This window comes from Topomyia yanbarensis, chromosome 3 (genome assembly GCF_030247195.1).
Source record: "Topomyia yanbarensis strain Yona2022 chromosome 3, ASM3024719v1, whole genome shotgun sequence".
Lineage (NCBI taxonomy): Eukaryota > Metazoa > Arthropoda > Insecta > Diptera > Culicidae > Topomyia > Topomyia yanbarensis.
In genome coordinates this window covers 298,841,705-298,866,974 of record NC_080672.1, presented here as the reverse complement: position 1 = coordinate 298,866,974, position 25,270 = coordinate 298,841,705, and the positions used below count along the sequence as shown (strand labels likewise).

The following is a 25,270-nucleotide window of genomic DNA, read 5'->3' as shown; positions in this document are numbered from 1 at the left end:
GTGACATCAATAATGCCTTAATGTCACTTAGTCCGGTTTGACTTAACACAGACAAATTAAAATTTCATGTTTTGTACGTGTTAATGCATTCCATTTCAGCAATTCCATGAAAAAGTTATAAGAATTTCGTTCAATTCGGTCATTTCGAATGGTCAACTGCAGCTGACGGGAAATAATCCCAATGTTTTTCCACAGGCTGCGTTTCCTACCAGCTCTAATATTTCGGCGGCGAGATATTACTTTACGACCGTCAACTAAGCCGACGCTCCGACACGCTCCGCGTAGTTGCCTTTTCTCAGCAGACAGTGGATTCGGTCGAGAGGCAGCTTCCCTAGTAACAATTGAGGTTTTACGATAGTTTTATAGCCACTCATAAAACTTAGATTGCACTTGTAGCGTGCTATAAAACTAAAATTGTTACTTGGACTATGTGCGTGCAACCAGCACGAATGTTCCACACAAATGATGTCGTACTCGCATATGAACCCTGCTTTTGTACTTAGTTCAATTTGCGTTCGAAGCCAAATGGGCTGGCCATCGAATGGAATCAGCTTACTTTCATCGTCAAAGAGGAGGAGCTTCGAACAAAATCTGTTCAAGATTTCCGGTTCGGTGCATGTAATTGGCGGGAATCAATCAGGAATAAGCTTCAGTCGGATGATTTAAATTCGGATTTTCCCGTGTTTCGACCCGTCCGAAATAAAACTAATAGTTGATGAAGGAAAAGATTTTCAAATTTAATTCTTGGTTGATAGTTTGATTGCGCCGATAAGGCCTAATTTGTTTTCCGAAATAGATGTTCTCTGGATGGGAGATTTTTGGTCCAATTGGAGATTTTTGCAAATTTCAGATTTTCGTTATATCATACTTTTGAACAACAAGGAACGAATAAGAACTGCGAAATGGGATTATCGCTGTCAATGATAGGAAATATTCAAATTTAATTTTTATTGTTTGTTAGAGTCGTTAGAAGGGCTTTCAGTTGAAGGAAAATATGCGATTCAAAAGCTACCCAGCAAACAATTTTGTAGTTATACCGAAATTTTAACTGAGTTATATATGTAAATATACAGTACCACTAAATCGTATACAATGCGCAAATATGCTTTATACGGACAAAAGTGGAGGCAATATATCTACATTCAGATAAAATTTGGTTTCAATATACGATGTAAACTGTATATAAATGCGACTGTAGTCGGCACTTATTCTAGTTCCATGTGGCAAGAAACAGACACCTTTATACACTCTTACGACTCGAAAAAGTACTATATACGATTATAGAAAATATTAATATTAAATTAAAATTAAGAATAAGACACATCTTTCGACCACCTGTTTTAAGAATGAGAATTACTTTGAATTTTCGCATACTAAAACGTTTCTAGCATTTATTTTACTACAAATGGATTCACTCGGTCTAGAACCCTGAAGCATCCGCTTACGTGCCTGCAACATACCCTATACACCATTTGATAGGTGTGGTTAGCTCGGGTCAAACTCATTGACTCATGGGAAAATGCTTTTATTGTACTACTCTGGTGTACGACTTTGTATATGCGAACGTGAGATAACTAACTCGCCTATCATAACATACTCTTAATGATATCCGAAATGTGTTGTAATCAAGTCATATATTGTAAGATCTTCGTACTTATGAAAATGTACATATATGTCCATATGTACATATAATAATACAATTAATGTTAAATTTGCATAAATTCTTCCAGGGCTCTATTATAGTGAAGAAGCTATACATCTTCGCCAAAACATCGACTAGAATACAATATTATATTTTAAATAAATTGTACTTATTAAAATAATTTATGAACTTTTGCTTTGCTCCTACGACACATATATACAAGTTGGCGTAAGAAACCCCATTGATATTTTTTAAAATGAGTATTTTTCGTTAATAGAGATACCCAATAAATTGTTTGCAAAATTTATCAAATCATAGAAATAACCAAAAGAGTGTCTGAATCAATCATATTAACTTTTCAAAATTTACTTTAGAATACACTTTGGTTTCGACATGTTTCAAGTTTTATGAATACTATCCACGCTTTTTATAATTTTGTTCTGTTAACATAAGTACCTGCGCCAGTCTTGAAATTAACTAAACTGTTTATAAACAATAAAACTCATAATTTTAACTATTACCTAAAAGTCTGGTTCATATTTTCATAGTTCTATAAGTTCCTATTTACGGTATGATGCAACCATGCTGGCATGGGAACGAATTGAAGGCAATATCAATATATAACTGAGATCCCTTTGTTAGAAAGTATCGTTTTATTTATTTATATTTAAAACCTAGCAGAACTGATATTTTATTTTGGGGATTGAATTGAAGTCGGTACCAAGCCAGCATTTCATACCACCACTTTGCTTTACGAATCTTGGCGTGCAATAGTTGGATTAATTTGGCTATTACCGACACACATTTATATAGTCGTAGTTGTTGCTTATTACTGCACTAATAACGAGCCTTTTTATTCATTATATGACTTAGTTCGCACTCATATACGAGAATTGTAAACGAGTTATCACAACGTACTGGTTAAGATAAATTTTGTATAATGCGTATACATACAGTGTACCATTATACGATTCCGATAAAAATTGAATGCTTATACGATTTTTGTTGGTAATCCTTATACGACTACTGGTTAACTGGGTAGACACGTGCATCAAATTTCGTCTTTTTGGCACGGAATTCATATATAGCCTTCTGATATTTGATGGTCACTTAGGTATAGTAAAACGGGGAATATAGTAAATATAGTAATTGATACTATATTTTTTCACGAGAATATTTATAATGAACAGTACTTTTAAGTGCATATCTTTGGTTAAAAAATAGTAATATTTGTTTTGTGCCGTTTTTCTTCAAAAATGACTTAACAAATATTTTTTGCCAAGTTTAAGAGAGATGATATAAACATTTTTTGGCCAATTATTAAATGCGATTTGTTTTCTCAGGTTCACAGAAAATTAAAAATATTTTTAAAAAATTCGGTCTTGAAAAAGTTGTGAAAACTGCTTATATGCGACATTTGTTTGTTCAAAAATGGCCATTTTTCATAAATTGCATTAGCAGAACTTCTGGATGATTTTTCAGAAAGTTGATTTATTTTACAAAAGTGTTTCCAATATGCATCTTTCACTCTAGGGTTGAGCACCACGACTTTTTGAACATTTTTTTTTTGGGACAGCCTACTCTCCAATATCGAAAAATGTTTCTACGTGATTAATGGACGACCCCCGAACTGAAACGAATGTTGAACCCAGCTAACTCATGAATTTCGTTAGTCACAGCTGTTGTGGCTCGATGGAGATGTATGGTGAATTACCATGCGTTTTGTTCGTCGCAGTGCATGTGGGGTGTGTATATGGAGCAATAAATTTTTCATTTTTAAGATCACGTATATCCGAAACGCGTAGCGCCACCAGCCAAATTTTTCGGCATATTATTAACTAGAAATATAAAAAAATGAGTTTTTAATGTCAATCGCAGTGAAAAATAAGAAAAACGAAATAATACCCATTTTTTTACAAAATTAGTTGTTTTTGAACGTTTTCTATTTGTTCTTGAAACTACCTTGAAGGTAGTTAGAGTTATCAATAATAAAAATCGGTTAGTTGGTTCGGAAGTTATGATTTTTTTTGAATTCAACCTTTGAAAAATCACGATTTTTTGGACGTTGGGGACGTCCAACGTGGTAAGCGGTACCCTAATGATGAAATATAAATATACTTCTTTGATATTTTTCAATTGGAAACATTTCTACCAAATTTTATAAAATTCTGAGAGATTGTAGCATTGCTGATTTATGTAGTTATTTTAAATATTTAATTTCATTTTGATAGTCTTAGTATCCAATAATTAAAAAAAAACTAATGTAATAGAAAAACTATGTAAATATGTTGTAACGATCTCCTCACAAAAACATGTTCTAGTTTTTAGATTAAATTGCAAGCAGCACACTAAAATAATTTTCAACAATCCAACACAATTAAATGCTGTGCCTACTAGAAATTCCGTCTGCCTACTGCTACGAGGCGGGTGACTGTGGCACCAAAGCATCTCTCGATGCCCTCCCTGCTCTTGATTTAAACAAGTAGACAAGAGTGGGATTTGTAGGTCCCTTATATACCAACACCTTCGGTATCGTTTTTCCAACCGTTCCATTCGCAATTGCTCCATTGCAGCAGCTAGCGTGGATACCGTGCGTTGGACTTTGGCTGTCTGGAAGGATTCAGAACCCGTGCCGACTGGGTGAATGAAACTGATCACCACCAGGATGTGAGTGGGGAAATGGTGGGCGCAGTGGTGGGCTGAAAGCGGTGGATGAATCCTTTTAGGATTCGTATCCGACTGCCGAGTAGCACGTTAGTAAAAAGTGATTATGAGATTGTGCTTTTCGCAGTGTAGTCAAGGTTTGTGCGATGCGGTTGGTAAGGTATTGAGGGAAGGGTTCTTTCTCGTGTGCTGCTAAAGACTCTATGGGATGTGGAAGTTTTTAAAGCACATTTAAATTACCGGGTGCTACTTATACTTGCCGGACTTCGGATTAAAGTCAACTTCGAGTGAGTTAATAGATTTTTTTTCGATGTGGAAAACAATGCCTTCATATAGAATAAATCACTTGCGCTCTGAATGTATGAGATTGAAAAGCGCAAAAAGTGTGTTAATTAGGACAGTTTTTGTGATGGTACTACCCGCCCGTTCATCACTAAGTAATGACTCGTGGTGTATGCCTTCGATTCCATTAACGGTCAATCCACGATAAATTCGATAAACTTCAAACCCGTAAAAGCAAAACCTCAGCCTAGACCCTTTTACAGTCCTCCGGCAATATGCCGAGAGCGGGCTTAAAACAACAAATTGTGTGAAAGACAAAGCAAAGCAGGAACCATAAACGTGCCTAATCACGTGAAAGCTGTTTCTCTTTTTGCGTGCATTATTATTCAAGCGATACTACCAGTTTTCTTTACAAGAATCTGTGCTGTGTGGTCTGCTACTTAAAAGACACAGCCTTCCACCCTGTTTGCTAATGTTTCCCAAGAGGGGTGAGTATTACGAAGACAGCCGGGCAACAGCCCGGCAATGGCATTCCTTTGCTTTTTCTTTTGAAACCACCCTTCTCAAACCCAACAAACTTAGTCCAGCAGTCGGTGGAGCATTGCATCTCCATACCTCTACCACCAATCTTTTCATTAACTTTGCTAAGTTCAGTTGATTATGTGCCGAGTCGAAGAGGAGCTTTAGCTTTCTTTTTTTTTATTTTCATCGGAGGCAGCATAAAAATCAAAAACCTCATCTGATAGGCACGTGCAGAGGGGGGCACTGGAGCGCAAAAGCAGGAATGCCTTCGGCACCAAAATAGCTATTCTCAACTGGTACTACTGTAAATGTTCCCATACTGTTGAGTGCTTTCAGTAAGTATGACATAATTTTGATGGTCGTTTTACTGCTCGTTGCAGAATCAAATTCAGATCGAATAATTGACACAACAATTTTCGTAAGAATAGTTATCACCAGAGGAAAAAATCACTCTTTGAAACAGTAACGACAGAGACGAATCACAGAATAATTAAACATAGCTAGGAAAAATCTCATCCCATCGTGCGCAGTCATCGTGATAAAGCACTCCATTTACAATCCCATCTCACGTCAGCGTCATCTCGGAGGCTTCGAGTGCTAGCGGGTGCGTCCGATCTCGCCGATAAGAACCCCATTTCCAACGTCAGCAGGATTTTCACCCGTTCTAGCCATCTCGCACTCAACGGCTATTAGCTGCTGTAGTGTAAGTTTGTCAAAGGTCCCGTCTATCTCGATGACGAATAATTAATTCATCGGTTGATTCAGCCCCACTCCCAGGCCCGGTGGTTCTCTGGATCTAGTCCTGTGGGCAACCACAGTACCGCATTGTTTCCATATCATTAGGTGGTTGAAAGAAGGCAATGCGGGTCTCGGTAGGATAGAAAGTGGACGATTTAAATTGCTATGGTTATTTGAACACATTTGAAATGTGGAAAATTATTCTCTCTTGATCGCTGTTGGTTTTACTATATAGTAGCTACTGGAATGGATGTCGTTTTATTGATGCGGAACTAAGGTTATGATTAGTTACACAATTTAAATAATTCTAGATTGATTGATTTGAACAACACCTCTTATATTATTGCTCGTTGATATTCCAATCGATTTATGGTCGTAATATCGTTCTTGAATTGGCATATGGCATGACAATATGAACTGATTCATGAAAGTGTGATTACTTACTTGATGGGCAATAATTCGCTTCGTTGAATCTACGCCGAGTGAATTATTCTCCTCCACTGGACCCGGTCCTAGGCCAATCTCTTCCAGTCACCCTGGACATTGAGTGCTTTTAGGTCCTCTTCCACTGCAAACAGCCATCGTGTACGCGGCCTGCCACGGAGTCGTCGGCCTCTTCCCGGTTCTCTACTGAATATTATCTTCGCCTGTCGTTCTTCCGGCATTCGTGCCACATGACCAGCCCCCCACAGCCTGCCCTTTTTTATTAGCTTGACAATATCCATTCCTTTATATACTTGGTATAACTCGTGATTCATGGGACTCCGCCAGATGCCATTTTCTTCTTTACCGCCGAGTATTGTTCGCAGCACCTTACGTTCGAAGACACCGAACGCTCCACGATCAACTTCCTTTACCGTCCACGTTTCATGGCCGTACAAGGCAACCGGAACTATCAATGTCTTGTATAACGCGAATTTTGTCTTCGTCTGCAATTACGGGACTTCAGCTGGCTACTAAGTCCGTAAAAAGCCATATTTGCAGCTGCAAGACGCCTTTTCACCTCGCGGGTACACAAATTCTTCCACTACTTCAAATTTATCACCACCTAACACCACTTCACCACCAATATCACTATTGGTGCGGTATTGGTCACCCACGTATTCAAGCTATCATGTACTTTGTCTTGCTGGTGTTGATTGTGAGACCAATTCTTGTTGTCTCCCTTTTAATAGGCACGAATGCCTCTACCACGGCTCGGCGGTCGATTCCAATGATATCAATATCGTCCGCAAATCCTAGGAGCATATGCGACCGAGTGACGATGGTACCGTTTCTTTGCACGCCTGCTCTCCTGATGGCACCTTCAAGAGCAATATTAAACAGCAAGTCTGACAGCGCATCACCCTGCTTCAATCCGTCTAAGGTTCCGAAGGACGTCGAAATCTCATCCGCAACCCAAACACTTGAGTTCGATCCATCCAGCGTTGCACGAATCAGCCTAATCAGTTTCGTCGGAAAACCATGTTCTACCATTATCTGCCATAACTCGTTTCTTTTCACTGAATCGTACGCCGCTTTGAAATCAATATACAGATGGTGTGTCTGCAAGTTGTATTCCCGGAATTTATCTAGGATCTGTCGCAGGGTAAACATTTGATCCGTTGTTGATCGGCCTTCGCGAAAACCACCTTGGTATTCGCCGACGAAAGACTCCTCCAACAGCCTCAATCTGTTGAACAGAATACGTGACATAATTTTGTACGCCGAATTGAGGAGCGATATTCCTCGATAATTGGCGCACTCCAGTCTGTGTCCCTTTTTGTATAAGGGACAAATGAGGCCCTCTAACCAGTCAGCAGGTAGTTTTTCTTCTTCCCATACCTTCAAAAGAGTACGGTGAAGTACTTCGTGCAGCTGCTCACTACCGTGTTTGAAAAGTTCGGCCAGGAGCTCGTCCTTTCCAGCAGCCTTACAGTTTTTCAGCTCTTTGATTGCCTTTTTTACCTCTTCTAGCGTTTGAGGCTCCACAGCTTGTCCATCGTCACTTATCCTTATTCTGTTCGTTGACGCGCTAACATTCTCTCCGTTCAACAATGTCTCAAAGTGCTCTCTCCACCTGGCTGCTACCATAGTTTTATCTGTCAGCAAGTTACCTTTACCGTCATTGCACATGACGGGAGACGGCGCTGTTTTTCTCCGTACGCCGTTGACAGTTTCATAAAAGTTCCGCATATCATTTTGTTCCATACTGTTTAGCGCCTCAGTAATGACGTTCTACTCATACTGCTTTTTCTTTCTGCGGTGAATTCTTTTTACGGCTCCTCTTGCTTCCTTGTACCGCCCTGTATATGCGTATCTGTCAAATAATCTCACTCATATTTCACAGAGATGACTGGACCGATTTGCACTAACTTAGCCCGACTGTTTGCATTTTTGGTACCTTTGCAGTGGCGTAGCCAAGGGGGGGTTTTGGGGGTTAAAACCCCCTCCAAACCAAAATATTGGAATTGAAGAAAAGTTTGATGCTGACTAATTTATTTAAATTTTCAAATAATTTTGGAAGTTTATTATCTGTTCATTACATTGAGAACCCAATGTTTTAAACGTTATGGGGACTTTTTGTAAATTGTGAGAATGAGATCTTGTAACTAATATTTCAGTGAGGATCCCATAGTTGATAAATCATGTAAATATCAAGCAAAATAGTTAAACGAAAACGCCTACATAAAAACTGATGAAAAATGGCGTTTTACGTTTGTCTCTAACAGGTCAGAATCGGTTTTCATGTACATTTGATTTTTTTGGATTATCACTTATATAAAGTGCCACTAGCTAAGATTGGCAATAAAAAATTGAAGATTTGTCACGTTTTTTGCTATTTATGATGTACATTTGGGTATCGAATTGAATGGCGCCAAGATTCCATAATTTGGAAACCATCAGCTTTTGGAGGTTTAGTATTTAGTAGCATAATTTTGTTGATTATTTTTTCCAGTTGGATGCATTACTAATTCCAATCAAATTTAGTGCGAGACTTAGTGTCTTCAGCAAAGTTTTCAAGAATGTTATTGCAAATAGCTTGGTTGAAGATATGAATGCAACCCGTATTTGTGCATTATAGGCCATGTTGTACTACGAATTCCCTTACTAACGGTTATAGGCGGCAACAAAGAATTTGGGAGAACACCTTGTAGATGACGTTTACTATCCTAGTATGCAAAAGTGACTTCAACGCCACTTTGGTCAAATTTAACTTTTTCGTATTTTTAAGTTCACTACGAAAATTCAAATCTTTCAGTGCAAACGACTTTAAATAAAAATAAAAAATAACCTGTTGAAATGCGAAAAACAAAGTGGCGAAAGCATGCTTTTACCCGCACCAGGCAAAATTTGAAAATTCATTTCCTGAAAAATATACTGGATGGCGTTTACGTCACCTTTGCATACAAGGGCAGTTCAGTAATGTGATTAATCGGTAATTAGTTGCAAAAATCCCGCCTAACACCATTTTATAGATGGGACATACTAGTCCCTACCTCCTATATTTCGGTGAAATCTCCTTCTTCCAGATCTTTAAAAGCACCCAGTGGAGTGCTCTAGCCAATTCCTTTACTCTGTGTTTGAGTAGCTCACATTACAGTTGATCATTGGCAGTGGTTCAACTGTCCTATTTTTTCATGAGTCTTAGGTTGATCCGGAATCTTAAAAAAATTAAAAAAAATATTTGAGTACCGGTAAAGTACCGGTACTCAAATATTTTTTTAAAAAATTCGAAAAAAGCTTCAAACTGATATTGAATGCTCAAACTGATGATCTTATTCTCAGATGAATGATTTGTGCTGATCAAAAAACATGTTTATTGTTTTTAGCTGCTTCGGAATAGCAAGACTCATTTCACAGAAGATATTTTTCGTATAGGGCACCTTCTTTTATTTCGAAATCTAGGCCACTTTGAAATCAATATCTGCTAAGTGGTGCGACTTTCGTCGACTTGAACAGATGGTAAATGTATGAAACCCTATTAACAACAGTAAATCAAAGCGAGAATGGCAGTAAATCCGAGCAGGTTAATCGCATTGCTTTTCTGAAAATTGGTTTCGACCTTTATGTTGTTTGCCTAGTATTCTCTAATGCATATCAAGGCTCCTTACTTTCCTGTAAACTATGGAGTTTTGCTGAATTTTCCGGTCACCAATGATAACAATTCGCCCCATTTGAAGCAGTTCATCAAGTCTAAAACTGTTAGCTACTAAATCGCTGTTCGTTCTTTTATAGATAACGGTTTAAGAGCACCCAGTGAATAATGGCAACCAATCAAAATGTCGCTAATAAAACTTTAACGTCTAGAATTATTATGATGATGGCCCCACCTCATTCCCACACAAAGGTGTTATCTCAACGATTTATCTAGAAGACAAATTTATATAATTAAACGTTATCTTGCAGACCGATATTTTGAAACAGATCCCTTGGCGAATGACCTAAAAAGGTTAAAGCCACAAATAAACAAAAAATAGAAACAGGTCCCCCTGCAGAGTTAACATATTTGTCATAAAAATTGTATAGTACCGTAATACCGGTACTGGCTTTTGTTCAGTACCGGTATTACGGTACCAAAAATTGGTCGATATTCCCGGGATTTTCGGTACCGGTATTACCGGTACCACAACCCTAGCTTTGATCCACACTACACACATCCTTTCGCTGATCGCCTGGCACTTGATCACGCGTTGACGCATTTTGCCCAGCTCTTGTGCCGTCGCTCGATCCCGCATTTCCACACCTTCTACCACGTCTAGCAAAGCTCCTCCAATGCTACGGTTTCGAAGTTGCGAGTTTTCTGCTCATCCTTTTCTCCTTGATTGTTAGTAAAGTGGTGTTTTGGGCCACTCGTTCAACTTGACCTAATCTGTCTCGTAGTCCGCCACCCAACATAACCGACACCTGCGACAGGTATTTAGCTCTGTCTACGGTAGGGTTATAGCACCCATGCCCGCCCACGCCATCCCATTTCGCTATTACTGCAGATCACGGTAGTACCCAGTCGATCGCGGCCTACAGATTAAATGTCATCAACCCACCAACATTTTTGAAAAATCTATGATTTTCGTCAAAACCCCCTCCAAACCAAATTTCTGGCTACGCCACTGTACCTTTGAATTAATGTATTCATGAATTATTTCATGATTAATGGTATATTAGTCACAAATTAGCTACCAATTGACCCATCTAACCCCCAATGCCTCTTAAAAGTATTTTCCACTGGACACGTTCAAAACGTTATTGTTCATTTGTTAGTCAAATTGTTCATGATTCCTAGTACACGATTCACGATCTATTTTTCTATGTCTGTTGTAATATTTAGAAGATATCCCTAATCATTTTCAATTTCATGCAACTCTGCATATGGTCTTGAAATTTTCACGTGTGCTATTTCACAAAATTTGGGTTTTTCATTTAATATTATTTAGTTATGTCTAGCTACTAGCAACTGATAATAGGTGCAAGCAGCAGAGATAAGAAAACTTTTAGGATCTCGTACCTCGTTGTTCATTTGATAAGCTTCAATAAAATGTGTGGAAAGATAACGAAAACTGCACTAAGTACCCATAATACATTACAGGCCACAAATTTTATTCGTGATATAATTCACAAAACAAGATACCGCGAATCAGTCATACTTTCATTCTCCATGTCACGTTACTCCACATAGAAAAGATGGATGGGTAACGTCCCAGACATAACCGCAATGAAGTAGAATACATTTAAGTTTCCCCCTTCTAACTTGTACCGTTCAATATAAGTTGCAAATAAAGTTCTATTTTCAGTTTTATGTTATAGAACTATCGAAATCGTAAATCTAACAATGAACCGCACTAAATCGTGCCCATAGGTCGTTACTTGAGTCGAATTTATTTTTCCCAATCAATCGAATCGCAGTGTATGTGCTGAATACTCTTGATATATTCAAACACATGTTTCGAATGAAGCAACAAAGAGATCGGCAGCTCACACCAGTTTTAAAACTCGAATCAAAATTGTTCGTATTAATAAATCTTTACCCTCTGCTGGAGATATGATTGTTTCCGTTCCAATTTCACTTTTAAACTCCTATATTAAACACCACACTGCTGAGTACACCCTAAGGAATTTGATTGATATAAAATACCAATGCTTGCCAACCTGTGATAATAATAAAAATCAATCAGTGCTTTAGCTTGAGCAGATGGCATTACTTTTGAGCTGACTACTAAGAATCGCTATAGATTAGCTTCGCAACTTTTTGAAACAAACTGAAACTGCTCTAACACAACTAAATCTCGTCGCCCAACAAAATCTCCAACTAACATCCGTCGTTAACATAGTGCCGTGTGCCTGAGTGTGCGATTCGGATTCGTTGCTGAATGGTGTGTGATTTTTTTCGTCAGAGTTGGTTAGCTTATTGTAAATCCACTTTGACGGTTTAGAGCACACTACGGCATGCCGATAAAATCAGTTTTCACGTTAACCACACAGATGTGAGATTCGTTGCTAAAAAGCAGCACATTTTGTAGAATTTCGGGTTCCGGGTTAAGAGAATCGAATTGCAAACGCCTTGTTAGCGACGAATATAGTATGGTTATTAGGGTAGGACAAAAAACAGATTCCAGCTCCGAGTAACTTTTTAGGTGCCATTTGGGTCCTAGAACAACTGTGCAAAATCTTAGTTCGATCCATGAAACTATATTTTTGCGCCCGCTATTTAAAGTTTACATGGGATTTTGTATGGGAAAATTAATTTTCACAAAATAATTCCTCCAGGAGTCGCCCATTGCTTCCTAAAAATTAATCGTTATGTGGCTTTTGTAGGAAATTTAACAAAGAAACAAAGTCTCGAAAACCACGAAGCGATCTGACGCTTGAGAAAAAAGTTGTTCAGCCGAAACTGATTCATGCTCTGACGATTGATAAAATATTCATTTTTTCTAGCACCACTTCTGTTGGTTGTACAATTATAAGCAATTTTGTTTTAATCTTCTTTTAATGTGTCTAAATCATTTATCTATACTGTTTGGCCACTTCGCAAAAGTTTTGAGGGATAAATGGAGGCTTCTTTCGTACATAATAAGAGAAAGTTAAAAATTTTGTATATAATTCGACCGTCAGAAGCAGTGATGCTATAAAAAGTGAAATTTTCATAAATCTTCAGGGCATCAATCGGTTTTTGCTTAATAACTTTTTCTGCAAATTTTCGGGCGTTGAAAATGCAACCATGCTTATGCTTAAATAATTCGAATATTAGAATAAATATCAGTACTGAATTCAAAAACTAATTTTCCGAAGGCTAATTATGAGCCACGCATAACACACTTGAAGTGTAAAATAAAATATACCGTTTATATTTATAGATTCGAGTTATTTTGATATTTTTGTTTGTAAGAAATTTTAAACTACTTTGCCTAGTGTGTTCTGCATAGTTCGTTTTTGTTGTTTAGAGTTAAAATAGGAAAGTTCTGAAACTAGATAATTGCTCAAATGAACAATGGTAAAACTTGTTTCTAAATTATGTCCACATCGTGTGGATCAAAAAGTACTTCAATGTTCGCCCATCAGTCAACGAAGTTTGGCATCTACTGACATAAAAGGACCCCGCAGTCCCATGCAGACCAAAGCGCTTCATTCATTAAAAAATCATGAAGTACAAACACTTTCTGGCTGGCGTGGACAACGAGTCTCGAATGGTAAATATGCGGTTGACCCGCCCTACTAAATTATTCCTCAATTTTGGCCAAGGCACTCTTCATCCTCAAACCACAGTATGTAAACTCAACTTTAGACTACCATGCGTTAATTCTGTCAGTATTTTCATAACTGCAGATATCAATATGTTGCAGCATTTAAAAGAAATTTAAAATTTCAAGCCACTTGTTATCTTTCCACTTGAGATTACAACATGTTTCCCTTTAGAAAACTTGGGTTATAGATTGTATACTGAAATGAATCACCACTGTGTTGTGGCTTTAATCGAATGTTACTCTGCATCTGTGCTTACCTAGGGGCCCCTTGGTTTAACAGTGCCCAGGGGTCTAGTGTTGTCTTAAGGTGGTCCTGTGTGCGATTTAATACCACCACTAGAAGACGCTATGGGTTTTTGGCAATGGTGGTTTTAACTTTCACACAGTTATACCGTGTAAAAATTGCACATGTTTCCTTGCTGTGTGCAAAGTTTATCATGCGCTCTTTAGCCTGCTGTGCGATATGAAACTTTGCATATACACGATTGTACCGTCCGGCTGATATAGTCGTCCTGTTGCTCGATTGGCAAGCAAGCGACGAATGATTGAACAGGCGGCACCACTATTTATAAACTTTTCCCTATTTTATTTAGGTCACCTTATCACTGGGGTGCGATTATGTTCAAATTCCAACATTGCCGAAAATTCATAGCGTCTACCGCTTATTGTGCCGTCTAGACAATATAGTCAATATGTTTCTCGTATGGCATGTGAGCTAATACTGATATAAAATGAACACGTGGGACCTATATCAAAAACTTTCCCTTATGTGATGAAAGGCTAAGGTTCTTCTTTTTGGCGGCTCAGCCTGAAATATGCAAATTTCGCATTTTCCTCGTAGTTTTCGAAATATGAAAATTTATACTACTTGACATTTCACGAAATTGCATACAAAGCGCGTGCGCATATTTCTGATTGTATAGTTTAAAATATCGCAATTTCGTTCAGTACAACTGAAGTTGTTCGCATTTGAAACTGGGAAAATATCGCAGGAGTAATTTTCAAAACGGGATCCAAGTTTTGAAACATTAGAAGTGTTCTGCTTCAAAATCCGACAGTAAATAAACATAGCATATCAGGAGAAGACGGAAAGAAAGTACAAGTATTAAGATAAAATTGCTGATAGGATAATGAAAAGGATAATCGAGCATGAGTCACATTACTCCACTTGTCAAATCCTGAACCTAAGTCATTTTACACGTGACTAAAATATCACGATAACGTGAATATAAATTACGGAAATCGTGAACAAGACCCGGAAATCATGAACATGAATCATACCACCCCACTATGGGTCACAAGGGCGGTTTTTTGGTACAAAAATCAATAACTCCCAAACCGTTCATTTTAGAGAAATTATGTCTGAGAGAATATTTTTGGGAATTAAATTGGCTTTCTTTTAAAGTAAAATGTAACTAGGGTGGCCCTCTCGAACATTCTTTTCGAAAAATTATTTTTCGAACAAAATCGTGTAGCAAGGTACTTACTTCAGCAAAGTTGTAGAAAAATGTTTTTCAAGTAACATTTTCAAATGCATCAAAGTATAGCATTATCGGTTTTCATGCTATAATTATTTTTCTTCTTTAACCTAGGGTGTTTCTGAAAAAGTCAGTTTTTTAAATATAACTTTTTAAGTAGTTAGTCTATCTTCATACTCTCTATGAAGCAATTTTAGTTCTTTTCATTGCACATATTTCTGCTGAAGAATATGAATCGATATCATTTTTCGTTATCGAGTTACGATCATTATTTTAAATAAAATGATAGTTTTCAATGACCTCTAACTCATAAGGTTGCAAAAAGTAGCAGCTAAATTTGTACTTTTTCGAAAGTGCATCAAAATCACTTAATTTTTTTTTATACTTTACAACTAGTATTATAAATCATTTTTTACAAAATCTCAATTTACTTGTTATTTTCAACAAGAAAAAATCTCTAAATATGTTTATTTTTTATGTTCTAAAGTGGTGTAACCCCTTAAATATTTTTACATATACCAAGATCTGTTAATTGTAGTTGTCGCAAGACTGACACCAGTGACCGCAATATACGAACATAGCACATCACTCGATCCAGTGTTGCTTTGATCTACATTTCATAACTTTGTCCTGGAAATCGTGACGCGATTGTAAAGATAATTTTTGAATCACTCGCCGTATCACGAATATCAAATTCATATTCTGGGAAACTTGTTCGAATGTACAGACCGATAAATTGCGTGCTGCGTATCATTTGTTCAAATTTTATTGCAAGCCGTATAAATTTGTCGGAATTGTGCGTGAAATGAGTGTTTATTCGATAGTAAAATTGAATTGCATGCTAAAATTTGTGGTGCCAGGAAAAACTCGTTATAAAATATATGCGATGGTGCGATCGAAACCGCGCGGTGACTTCCATGATGGAATAGCAAACGCAGCTTTGCAGCACAAAGGATGTATTTTTCGATTATCCTTTTTTCAGTATATGCGTGTGTGTACTCGCGTTTTCGTTTATAGGCAGCCGTAGACGAATACGTTTGTTATTGATGCGATTGACGAGCAGAACCGAAAATCTGCTCCACTTTGCTTCTACTATCAAATCTGTGTAATTACAGTAAACGTACAATAGTTTGCAGTTGTGAATGAGACGCCAAAGGCATTAATCACTTATTGATTGCTTCTCGCGTTTATTTTTTGCTCCAAAATGTTTATCTCCACTCTCTGGTATAGTATGTGATTCTCATATGTACCTATTCGAAAATAATTCAGTAGTGTTACAAAAGCAAAGGCAGAGCGAAACTGCGGTGTTACATTCCGTAAGGGATGTTGACCTTTTTTCGACGGCCTTCGCTACTGATTCTTAGTGTACAGTACATACCATCCTTCGTGATTGGAACTAGAACATACGACGACTGGCTTCCTAGACTGGTTCCGTGCTCTCTGAACCACCAGATCAGGGCGTCACAAAATCACAGGACGTTTGTTAATCATTATTTCTCCGTCATTTGCTATAGTTTTAATTATTTTAACACCAGACGTTTCGAAAACATCTGGAATGATATTTGATAGTAGAAATCCTATACGGTTACAATAATATTTCTAGTTCTAATATTTCTACTTAAGTAAAATTGTTCACGGAAAAATATTAGTTAAAGTCATGAATTATATCATATCATTTGGAATGGCGTGGCAATAATGCAAGTCTTAGGAACCTGGGCGTCTTTCCGCGACCTGGTCACCCTATGCTGATCTTTCTACCCACTTGGACTAAAAATGTGACACTGTTCACTGACAGAAAAACGATTTAGTAATGACATAACGAAATCCGTAACTACTCGTCTAGGAACCGAGTATACTATTTTCTGGCGTTATGCCAAAAGTTGGTATTATTTAAAGTATTTAACCAATACGTACTTAATACCTGAATTACTAATGCTTTATTTTTGTATGTATTATCTATGCAATCCAGTGATTTATACAAATACCAAATTAATAAGTTACTGTGGTATGTTGTATCTCTATCATAACGAAATAACAAGATTATAAAAGAACGCAATTTTCGTAACTTATTGTGTTATAAATTTGGTCTCGTTAGTAGTTAATATAATAGAAAATTATAACAAGTATCATTGCGAGATATTGTTTTGAAATCTTTTTGTTATGCATTTCTGAACGGGATCTGACATGCATAAAAGCCCTAGCAATTTTATTATTCTCTAATACCTCCGTACAGTAAATTGTGTGATTGGAAGTTTGAAAAATGTTTCATTATTATTCAGGTATTAAAATAACTTATTTTATTATCAACTAGTTACTCGTAGAATATGTTTGTTATTGTTTTTGGTATTAGCTTATTAAAACCCTAATGTGGTATTTAATTATTGTTCTAGAATACCTAAATTTAGTTTTCTGGAGTTACTTTCTTCTGCTCGAGTGAAGTACGCAAAGAAAAACAAATATCTCAACAAATAAAGGCGTTATGCTGGAGTTACGGAAGGAAAATTTAATACAATTATAAAACACAATCTCCTATTTAGTAACGTAAAAACGTGATTGTTTCATAATTTGTGGCCCTTTATCACAAATTTGGGAACATTTTTTTCGCGTTCTACGTAGTGTTATGCCGTGGAATTCCAATAGTCATTTGGATTGCAGATCGTTGTTATTCAGCATTTGTTGAAAACATGTGATGATTCACATTCTTGAAAATGTTATCACCAATAGCTCAATTCCAAAATTACTAACCGTTTCCCTTCTATTACCTATCTCTCATTTTCAGGAGGCATATCGAAGGTGGGGCTGCAGTATGCTTCTGCCGTTGTTTACGACCAGCGACGAAGTGGCCAGCGTGGATGCCATGACGGAAGAAAGCAACAGCAACAGTCCCCGCAGTGGAGCGAGTGGCAGTACCAGCAGCGGTAGCAGCAGCAGCAGTAACAAAAGTGTTAACAATAAAACCGGAATCGACGGTGACCGGGCGTTCCGCGGTAACTCGAATGCCAACTATCGCGGGAACATCCCGAACAAGCAGACTGAACCGAATTTGAACGATGCGAATAAGCAGCAACTAGTAAAAAATATATCAATCACTGTGAAAAGGTAAGTGATTTAAGTTCTTGGTCTGTACGTCTAACATCATGTATCAATTGATTCGCGAAACTGCAAGAACTGGTCCTACCAAATGCCACAACCGCAAATGAATATGCGAACAGTATCGCCCGTTTATATGCTGTTTTGCCAGCAGGCAACACATATTCACTTCACTCAATTGGTTAGCTTGCCAGATCCAATTGGTGTACACTTACTGAACAACAACTGCTCAATTATTCTCTTTGGAAACGAAGAAAAAAAGTAAACATTTTGCATAAATGTTTTTGATCAATTCCCATGCCTGATTGCTTATACGTTCGACCGTTCGTTCGTTCGTCCAATCGTCTCTACGTTACCGAGTCTCGTTCCCCTACCCAAAAACACATGCGAGCAGGGCAGGAAAATTTCGAAAAATGAATTGATTGCTGTTCGAAGCTTCACGAAGCACTTTCTCAAGCATACCACATGCAATCGATGAGTTTGACACAATCGCTGCGAACATTTAGGGGTAAAACTTATCTCTGCTCGGACGAAGCGAGCTTCGCATCTAGTTCGCTTTTTACAATGTTCGAAAAAGTTCACATTAACCTTAGAAGCACACATCGTCGAACACGAGGTAAGCTCTTGGCTCGTGGTTTTTGCGTTTTTGGAACATTTCCACGGAGTTTCGAAGCGATATTCGGTGAACACATATAAAGCGAATGCCTCGTTTATTTGAGAATCGCGAACATCGAAGTTTTATATCGCTTCAAGCATCAGCATCATGAGGCCACCGCGAACATGTTCGCTACGTGACTATCTGTCTTAAAATCATAAACTGTAAATCTTATTTTGAGTATAAATAAAATGGATTTTTTTAAGATTATAATTTAGGATTTAGGGATTAGGTGCGTCGCATACCTTACCAATTTATGAGCCACGAGTTTGAATGAGCGTAGTGCTAGTGAAATTCAAATTCTTTTTTTCGGAATACAATTATGTTTACTAGCTACTTTGATTGCAAACTCGTCTTTTCTTCTTCAATCGGAGTATATTTTCCCTGCCAAGGAGTTTAGGTGAAGATGTATAAAGTATGTTTAAGGGGGTAAGGGTTTCATCGTGAAAAAATTTTTTTTGGTGAAATGACTCTTTTGGATGAAATGATACATTATAATGTACAAAAGTTTTGATCAATTCGCTTCGTCCAAATTTCTAAAAAAATCGCAAATAGTGTTTTTTAACGCTAAAACCATTACCCCTCTCTTAATAATCTCCCTATCTAAAACAAATTCTTCCTAAAAAGAACAATTTTCGGATGGAATCTCACTGCTGACGTCCGAGTTCAGTTAGACGGCGAACTTCAGTTATTTGCATCCACTGAGGGGTAGTTAGGCGTAGTCCGTTGGCCTTTGTTTTCAACTTGTTGCGGTTTCTAACGTTTTTGCGCAACATTCCTAAATCGGCTAGTCATATTCACTCAATAATATGCGATGATTTGTGTGTTAAACGTTATTTTTAATTTTACCAAATGAATTTATTAACAAATACCTACATACTTGAATCCATTATTATTGTCATTAATTGAATTATAATTTCTTGGCATCTGTACCAAACCAAGAGGAAAGCTTCCAAATGATTTTTATAATATTGTTTTATAAGTTTATTGGTTGATTACCTAATCACAAGAGACAAAATATTTATTTTCAAACATTTTCGACAGAATCTGTTCACTTAATAAATGAAGTGTCAAACTTATTACATGTTCCACTTTTATGAAATTTATTTCCTGACTCCTGTACATGTGTTTTGTGATAAATAATGAGAAGGATATTCCAACTTGTTTGTATTGTATTTGTTAACTAATTACTGATGGAGAAACGCAAAGAACTTACAAACAATGTTCTAGTGATTTTTTTTTGTTGGAAATCCAAAAACAATTCTGAAAAGGACAAAATTTGGTTTATCTTCTCCATGATGTAATCTTCCCTTATTTGACTTTTACTAATAAAAAATAAAAGAAAGAAATCTTTAGGGCCCCCTGTATTTTTTTTGAGTCAGTTATAGCCGAAATGCTTTATGTAAGGGAAATCTCGGAAAATGAGAAGCGAAATAAATAACTCCAAGTAGAATGAAAGTCGTTCTAAACTCGAACTTTTTCGAATACTGTCTTTCCATTATTATTCGCTTTTTGTCGCATTCCATATTTTGATATATTATTTTGAAGACCCATATTTAAGATCAATACAATAGTAATTCTTCAAAAGGGCTAATGAGACTTTTGTAAACAAACTTATTTCGCTCATTTTTCTGCTACAGAGTTGAATTTTATGAAAAATACACATGAATCAACATCTTTGCCCTTGGTAGAATCGATTTCAAATGTTTTCTGTGTTGAAATGATAAATTAAGAGAAATCAGCAAAACAAAAGTTTGTTCACAAATCTTATTAGCCCTATTCAAATGTTGATATGGAATAATAAAATAAATCAAGATCAATTTCGATTTTTTTTTTAATTTTGCGGTGGTGTAATCCCTTAAGTGGTTGATTTAACGGCTTCTTTCAAAATTTATCGAACCTACTCCCATTCGTTCATTCGTTAGAGTAGTTTATGTTAAAGAGAGTGTACTAAATTAATAGGTACACTAAAATTTAGGAAGTTATGACCCTCGCTCCACAATGCAGTTTGCGACAGAATTGCTCAACTGAAAATTATTAAATGAAATTAATAAAAACAAACATTAGACTATAGCATTTTGTACGCATGCACTTCAGAGGTCCAAGGGTTACAATTTCTGTTCTAGTTCTCGGATCGCCAACACATTTTTTTCGATTTTTTGGCCCAGTTCTCAAGGGAAAGCCAGTTTTTAACTTTTTGCATACATATTGCATTGAATGAAGAACTTAGATAATGTATTCATAAAGTATTAGTAATAATTCGATTGTCCGTTCATTTTATAAGGCTATTTTCTATAACTTTACAACTTATTTAATTTCACTTTCAAAATTTCTCGAAATATCATGTTCTAAAAGTTCTCAACCGATATAATATTCGAAAACAGTTATAAAATTGTCTCATCACACTGGTAGATGGATTCAAAACGTTTTTTTAAATAAGTGCACATGATTTACAAAACGACCAGAACTGCCAAATATGAATCGGGAATGGTCGAGTTTATTGACATTCCCTATTTATTTCTAGGATTCATCATACACATCATGACGTTATTTATTTAACTGATAATCGATTTTTTCCTTTGAATGGATATCGATATCTTTATCCTCAAGAAACTGACATAACTGGTAGGTGACTATAGGAACATGACTAAGATAAGCGAGCCACTCAATACGTTGTGTACATTGTGTTTAACTTCATTTTCTAGCCCTAATTTATTTCATTTGAAAATTTATCCCCGCCCTGTCACGAAATCTTGATTTTATCCCTACTGGTAATATATCAGTAGGGTATCTTAAATAAACTTGTTACGTCACTTTTCAGTTAACCCCAGCATCCATAAGCTACACATTGTCACAATTATTTTTCACCTATTCCACCCTTAATACAAGGCCTCTGTCTAGAATATACTTTTTTTGCATAACTAGTAGGTAGGTATTTGAATAAAGAAAACTAATATCGTCCGGCGAACATGTTTGCGATGGCCCTCGCGATGCTAAATTGATATCATCCTTCGGTGTTCGCGATTCTGAAATACTTCGAGGTAATCTTCTTTCTGTGCTCGCGAACATCGCTTCGAAGCTCCGTGTAACTGTTTCAAAAATATCGATCACACGAACCAAGAGCTTAGCTCGTGTTCGTCGAAAACTACGCAAAAGCTTTTACATATCTTTCCGAACATCAATGAAATGAACAAGAAGCTTCATTTGTCCTCGCCGAAGAGCATGCAAAAGTATCGCCCAAATGTCCGCAATTACGATGGTAAGCGATTGTGATGCGAAGCTTGTGAATACGAACCAGTAACGCAAAGCTTCGCGCTTTGAAGGTATTCGAACATAGGTTCGGTTCGAATATTTCCTGCCCTGCATGCGAGCACATGTCAGGCTCTATCTAAGCATTCCTGTCCCGTATCTGGTGCCGAGTGGCAACCTGAGATATTGTTTCGAGTTGAAATCTAGCAGGATCCATCCAACCGGTACATGAATAAATAATTCACCATCACTTCATTTGGCAGAGGCAGCAGATGCCTGTGAGCAGTATCTAGCAGTCTTATGGCAGTCTCGGAGATTTTCTTTATCTATTCATCATGTTCTAGAAATAACTATACCGTTGGACGGTGGGGGGCGGGAGGGTATTGTCCGAGGCTGAGATGTCAATTCTCGCACGTTCACCGCTGGAAGGCTGCTACAAAATCTGAGGTTTTGTTGTTCGGTTTGTAGTGCTTTTCAGGATCCCATTGTGAAGATGTCGAGGGGTTTTTATTGTTGAAAGGGAAGGGGGTTTAAACTTTTCGATTTTCTCGAGTACATTAAAAAGACTCGTCATCTGGAAACCGTCTTGTTGAGAAACTCCCCGGCAGTTTGGATCCCGATCTTGGATGTACTTGCATATGTGATGGAAACGTGATGGTTTCTTACTTTCGAGGTAAATAAATAATTATATGTTGGACATACTATCATTTCGTAGCAATCAGAATACATCTATTTACGTTCTTTAGATTCGTTTTAACCGTTAAGGAGGAAGTCTGATTTAAATACCTAGAACATAACCTAGAAAGTGTGTGTCGAAGAGACAATGAAAAAAAAAATAATTTCACAATGGTATTTCAAGGAGCACATTTGAAAATGCTTTTTCAAGGATTTGATTTGAAAATCTCTCAGGTCAGTACCGGTGGACGTCGAAAGAGACTGACTATCGAATGATAGGTGCCTGCGAGAGGATAATTCTGCGCGCAACACGCGACGGTACAAATGAAATCTACAGATGCACACACCACAAGCTGCATCATGCATAGAAATCTATGGATATTGCAAGATCGATAAACTTAAACTTAAACAGGTAGCGTGAATGCATGGAGAGTAGGGTGATCCAAAATAACACCATGTTAAAAAAGTCGTCGGGCTCACTTCATGAATGAAAGGTTAGCGTATTAGGACCACTTTTTTCTTCGAAGTGAATTAGTTTAAACGTTCCCTGCCGGTGGCGAATTTCGATTTTTTTTGAGAAATGGGTCAATTTTGGGTAAAATTTCATATTCGTTTAGCAAATTCACTCTGAAGAAAAAAGTGGTCCTGATTCCATAACCTTTCATTTAAGAAGTGAGTGCGATGACTTTTTATTATGATGATATTTTGGGACACCCTTATGGAGAGAGACTAAAATTATGCTGGAAGAAATCGATTACTTTGGAGTTAGCTGTTTAAAATCGAGTAATATACGCGTGCGTACAAAGAAACTGGAACTAAGATCAAGCAGCCTGGAAGTATACAATGCAATACAATGCTTCAGAATACTCTGATTATATAACTACGATGACAATGATTACCCTATCTGGTTTTATGGCACTCTTGAAGCTCTCTTCAAAACTTAGATTACACTTGTAGAGTCCTATAAAACTAGAAATACTACTTAGGTAGGGTGGTCCATAAAAAGCTTTTGTGTCTCAACCTGATTTTGAATTAAAAAACCGATTTAATCCACCTAGCAGTGAGATGAGACATTTCTTACACATTTCACTATTGGATTAGTTTGCAGAACTCACGAGAAGTAGGCACTCAACTAGAGGTGGGATGAAAACAGTTTCTAGCCTTGCACGAATAAAATCTCGAATAAACTGAATAAATTATAGAAATCAAATGAATCAAATGAATCAAATGAATCAAATGAATCAAATGAATCAAATGAATCAAATGAATCAAATGAATCAAATGAATCAAATGAATCAAATGAATCAAATGATTCAAATGATTCAAATGATTCAAATGAATCAAATGAATTAAATGAATTAAATGAATCAAATGAATCAAATGAATCACATAAATCAAATTAATCAAATTAATTAAATGAATCAATTGAATTAGATGAATCAAATTGATTTATTTCATCCAGTGAATACAATGAATCAAATTAATGAAATGGATCAAATGAATAAAAAGAATGGACGAACAAAATGAATAAAGTATAATATAAATGAAATGCATAAATAAAACAAACGCATCAAATAAACAAAATAAGCTGAAGTGATAAAATGAATAAAAAGAAGAAAATGAGCAGAATTAAATGCATTGATTAAAATGAAAAATTGAACAATGGTAAAAGGTTATAAATATAAAGAAATAAATTGAATCAAATAAATTATTTGGATGAAATGATTAAAACTGAAAAAGTAGTCAGATTATTAAAATGAAGAAACTGAACAAAATGAACAAAACTGGAAAAAATGAATAAAATGCATACAATGAAAACAATGAATGATATGAGTAAAATGCACAAAAGGAATAAACTGATCAGAGTGAATCCAAAGAATGAAACGAATAAAATAAGTAAAATGAACGCAGATGAACAAAACGAATAAAAAGATGCGGAATGAAATAATTAATTAAAATGAAATGGTCATATATTTGAAGAATTTTTGAATAAAGAAAATGAATAAACCGGATTGTACGAATTTGAAAACCATTGCATCAGAAAGTTTTGAAATGTTTTTGAAAATCCCATCTTCTGAGAAAAGGCTAATAAATATGCAGAGGACTTTCTAGGGCTTCCATCTTTTTTTGGTTTTATTCTTTTTGTTTTCATGCTTCTTTACTTGACGAATTCGAAGTTTACTTTTTGGCCACATATTCCCGAAAAAAAGATTTATGTACAGAATAGAATTTACTGGTCCAGTATTTTAACGCGCAATTGAATATAGTAAAATGAGACAAGGTCACATGTGCTTTCAAGCCCCTTAAACAGAGAACGACAGGGAGAATGCGATTCGTGAATAAGACAGGTAGATATTTCAAAGTTTTTATTTGTATTGAAGTAAATAGTGTGAACTGTCTAGGCTATGTCGATAGCATAAAAACCTACATTCAGTTGATTGCAATGCAGTCTCTTTCCATTAATCCTTATAGCTTTCATATTGTTTCTTTCGGAATTCTCGTGCAGGAAACATGGATAAATAAGTCCTATACAGACCAATTCTGTGAAAAAGAAATG

At 36.5% G+C, this 25,270-nt stretch overlaps 1 protein-coding gene across 1 annotated transcript in view; it reads left to right on the top strand.

Moving 5' to 3' along the window:
- Positions 1 to 25,270, top strand: part of LOC131690800 (uncharacterized) — a 229,164-nt gene that overhangs the window by 159,600 nt on the left and 44,294 nt on the right. Inside the window, exon 3 of the mRNA XM_058976825.1 lies at positions 17,824 to 18,143. Coding sequence (XP_058832808.1) covers positions 17,824 to 18,143 — 320 coding nt within the window. The remainder of the gene's footprint in view (positions 1 to 17,823; positions 18,144 to 25,270) is intronic.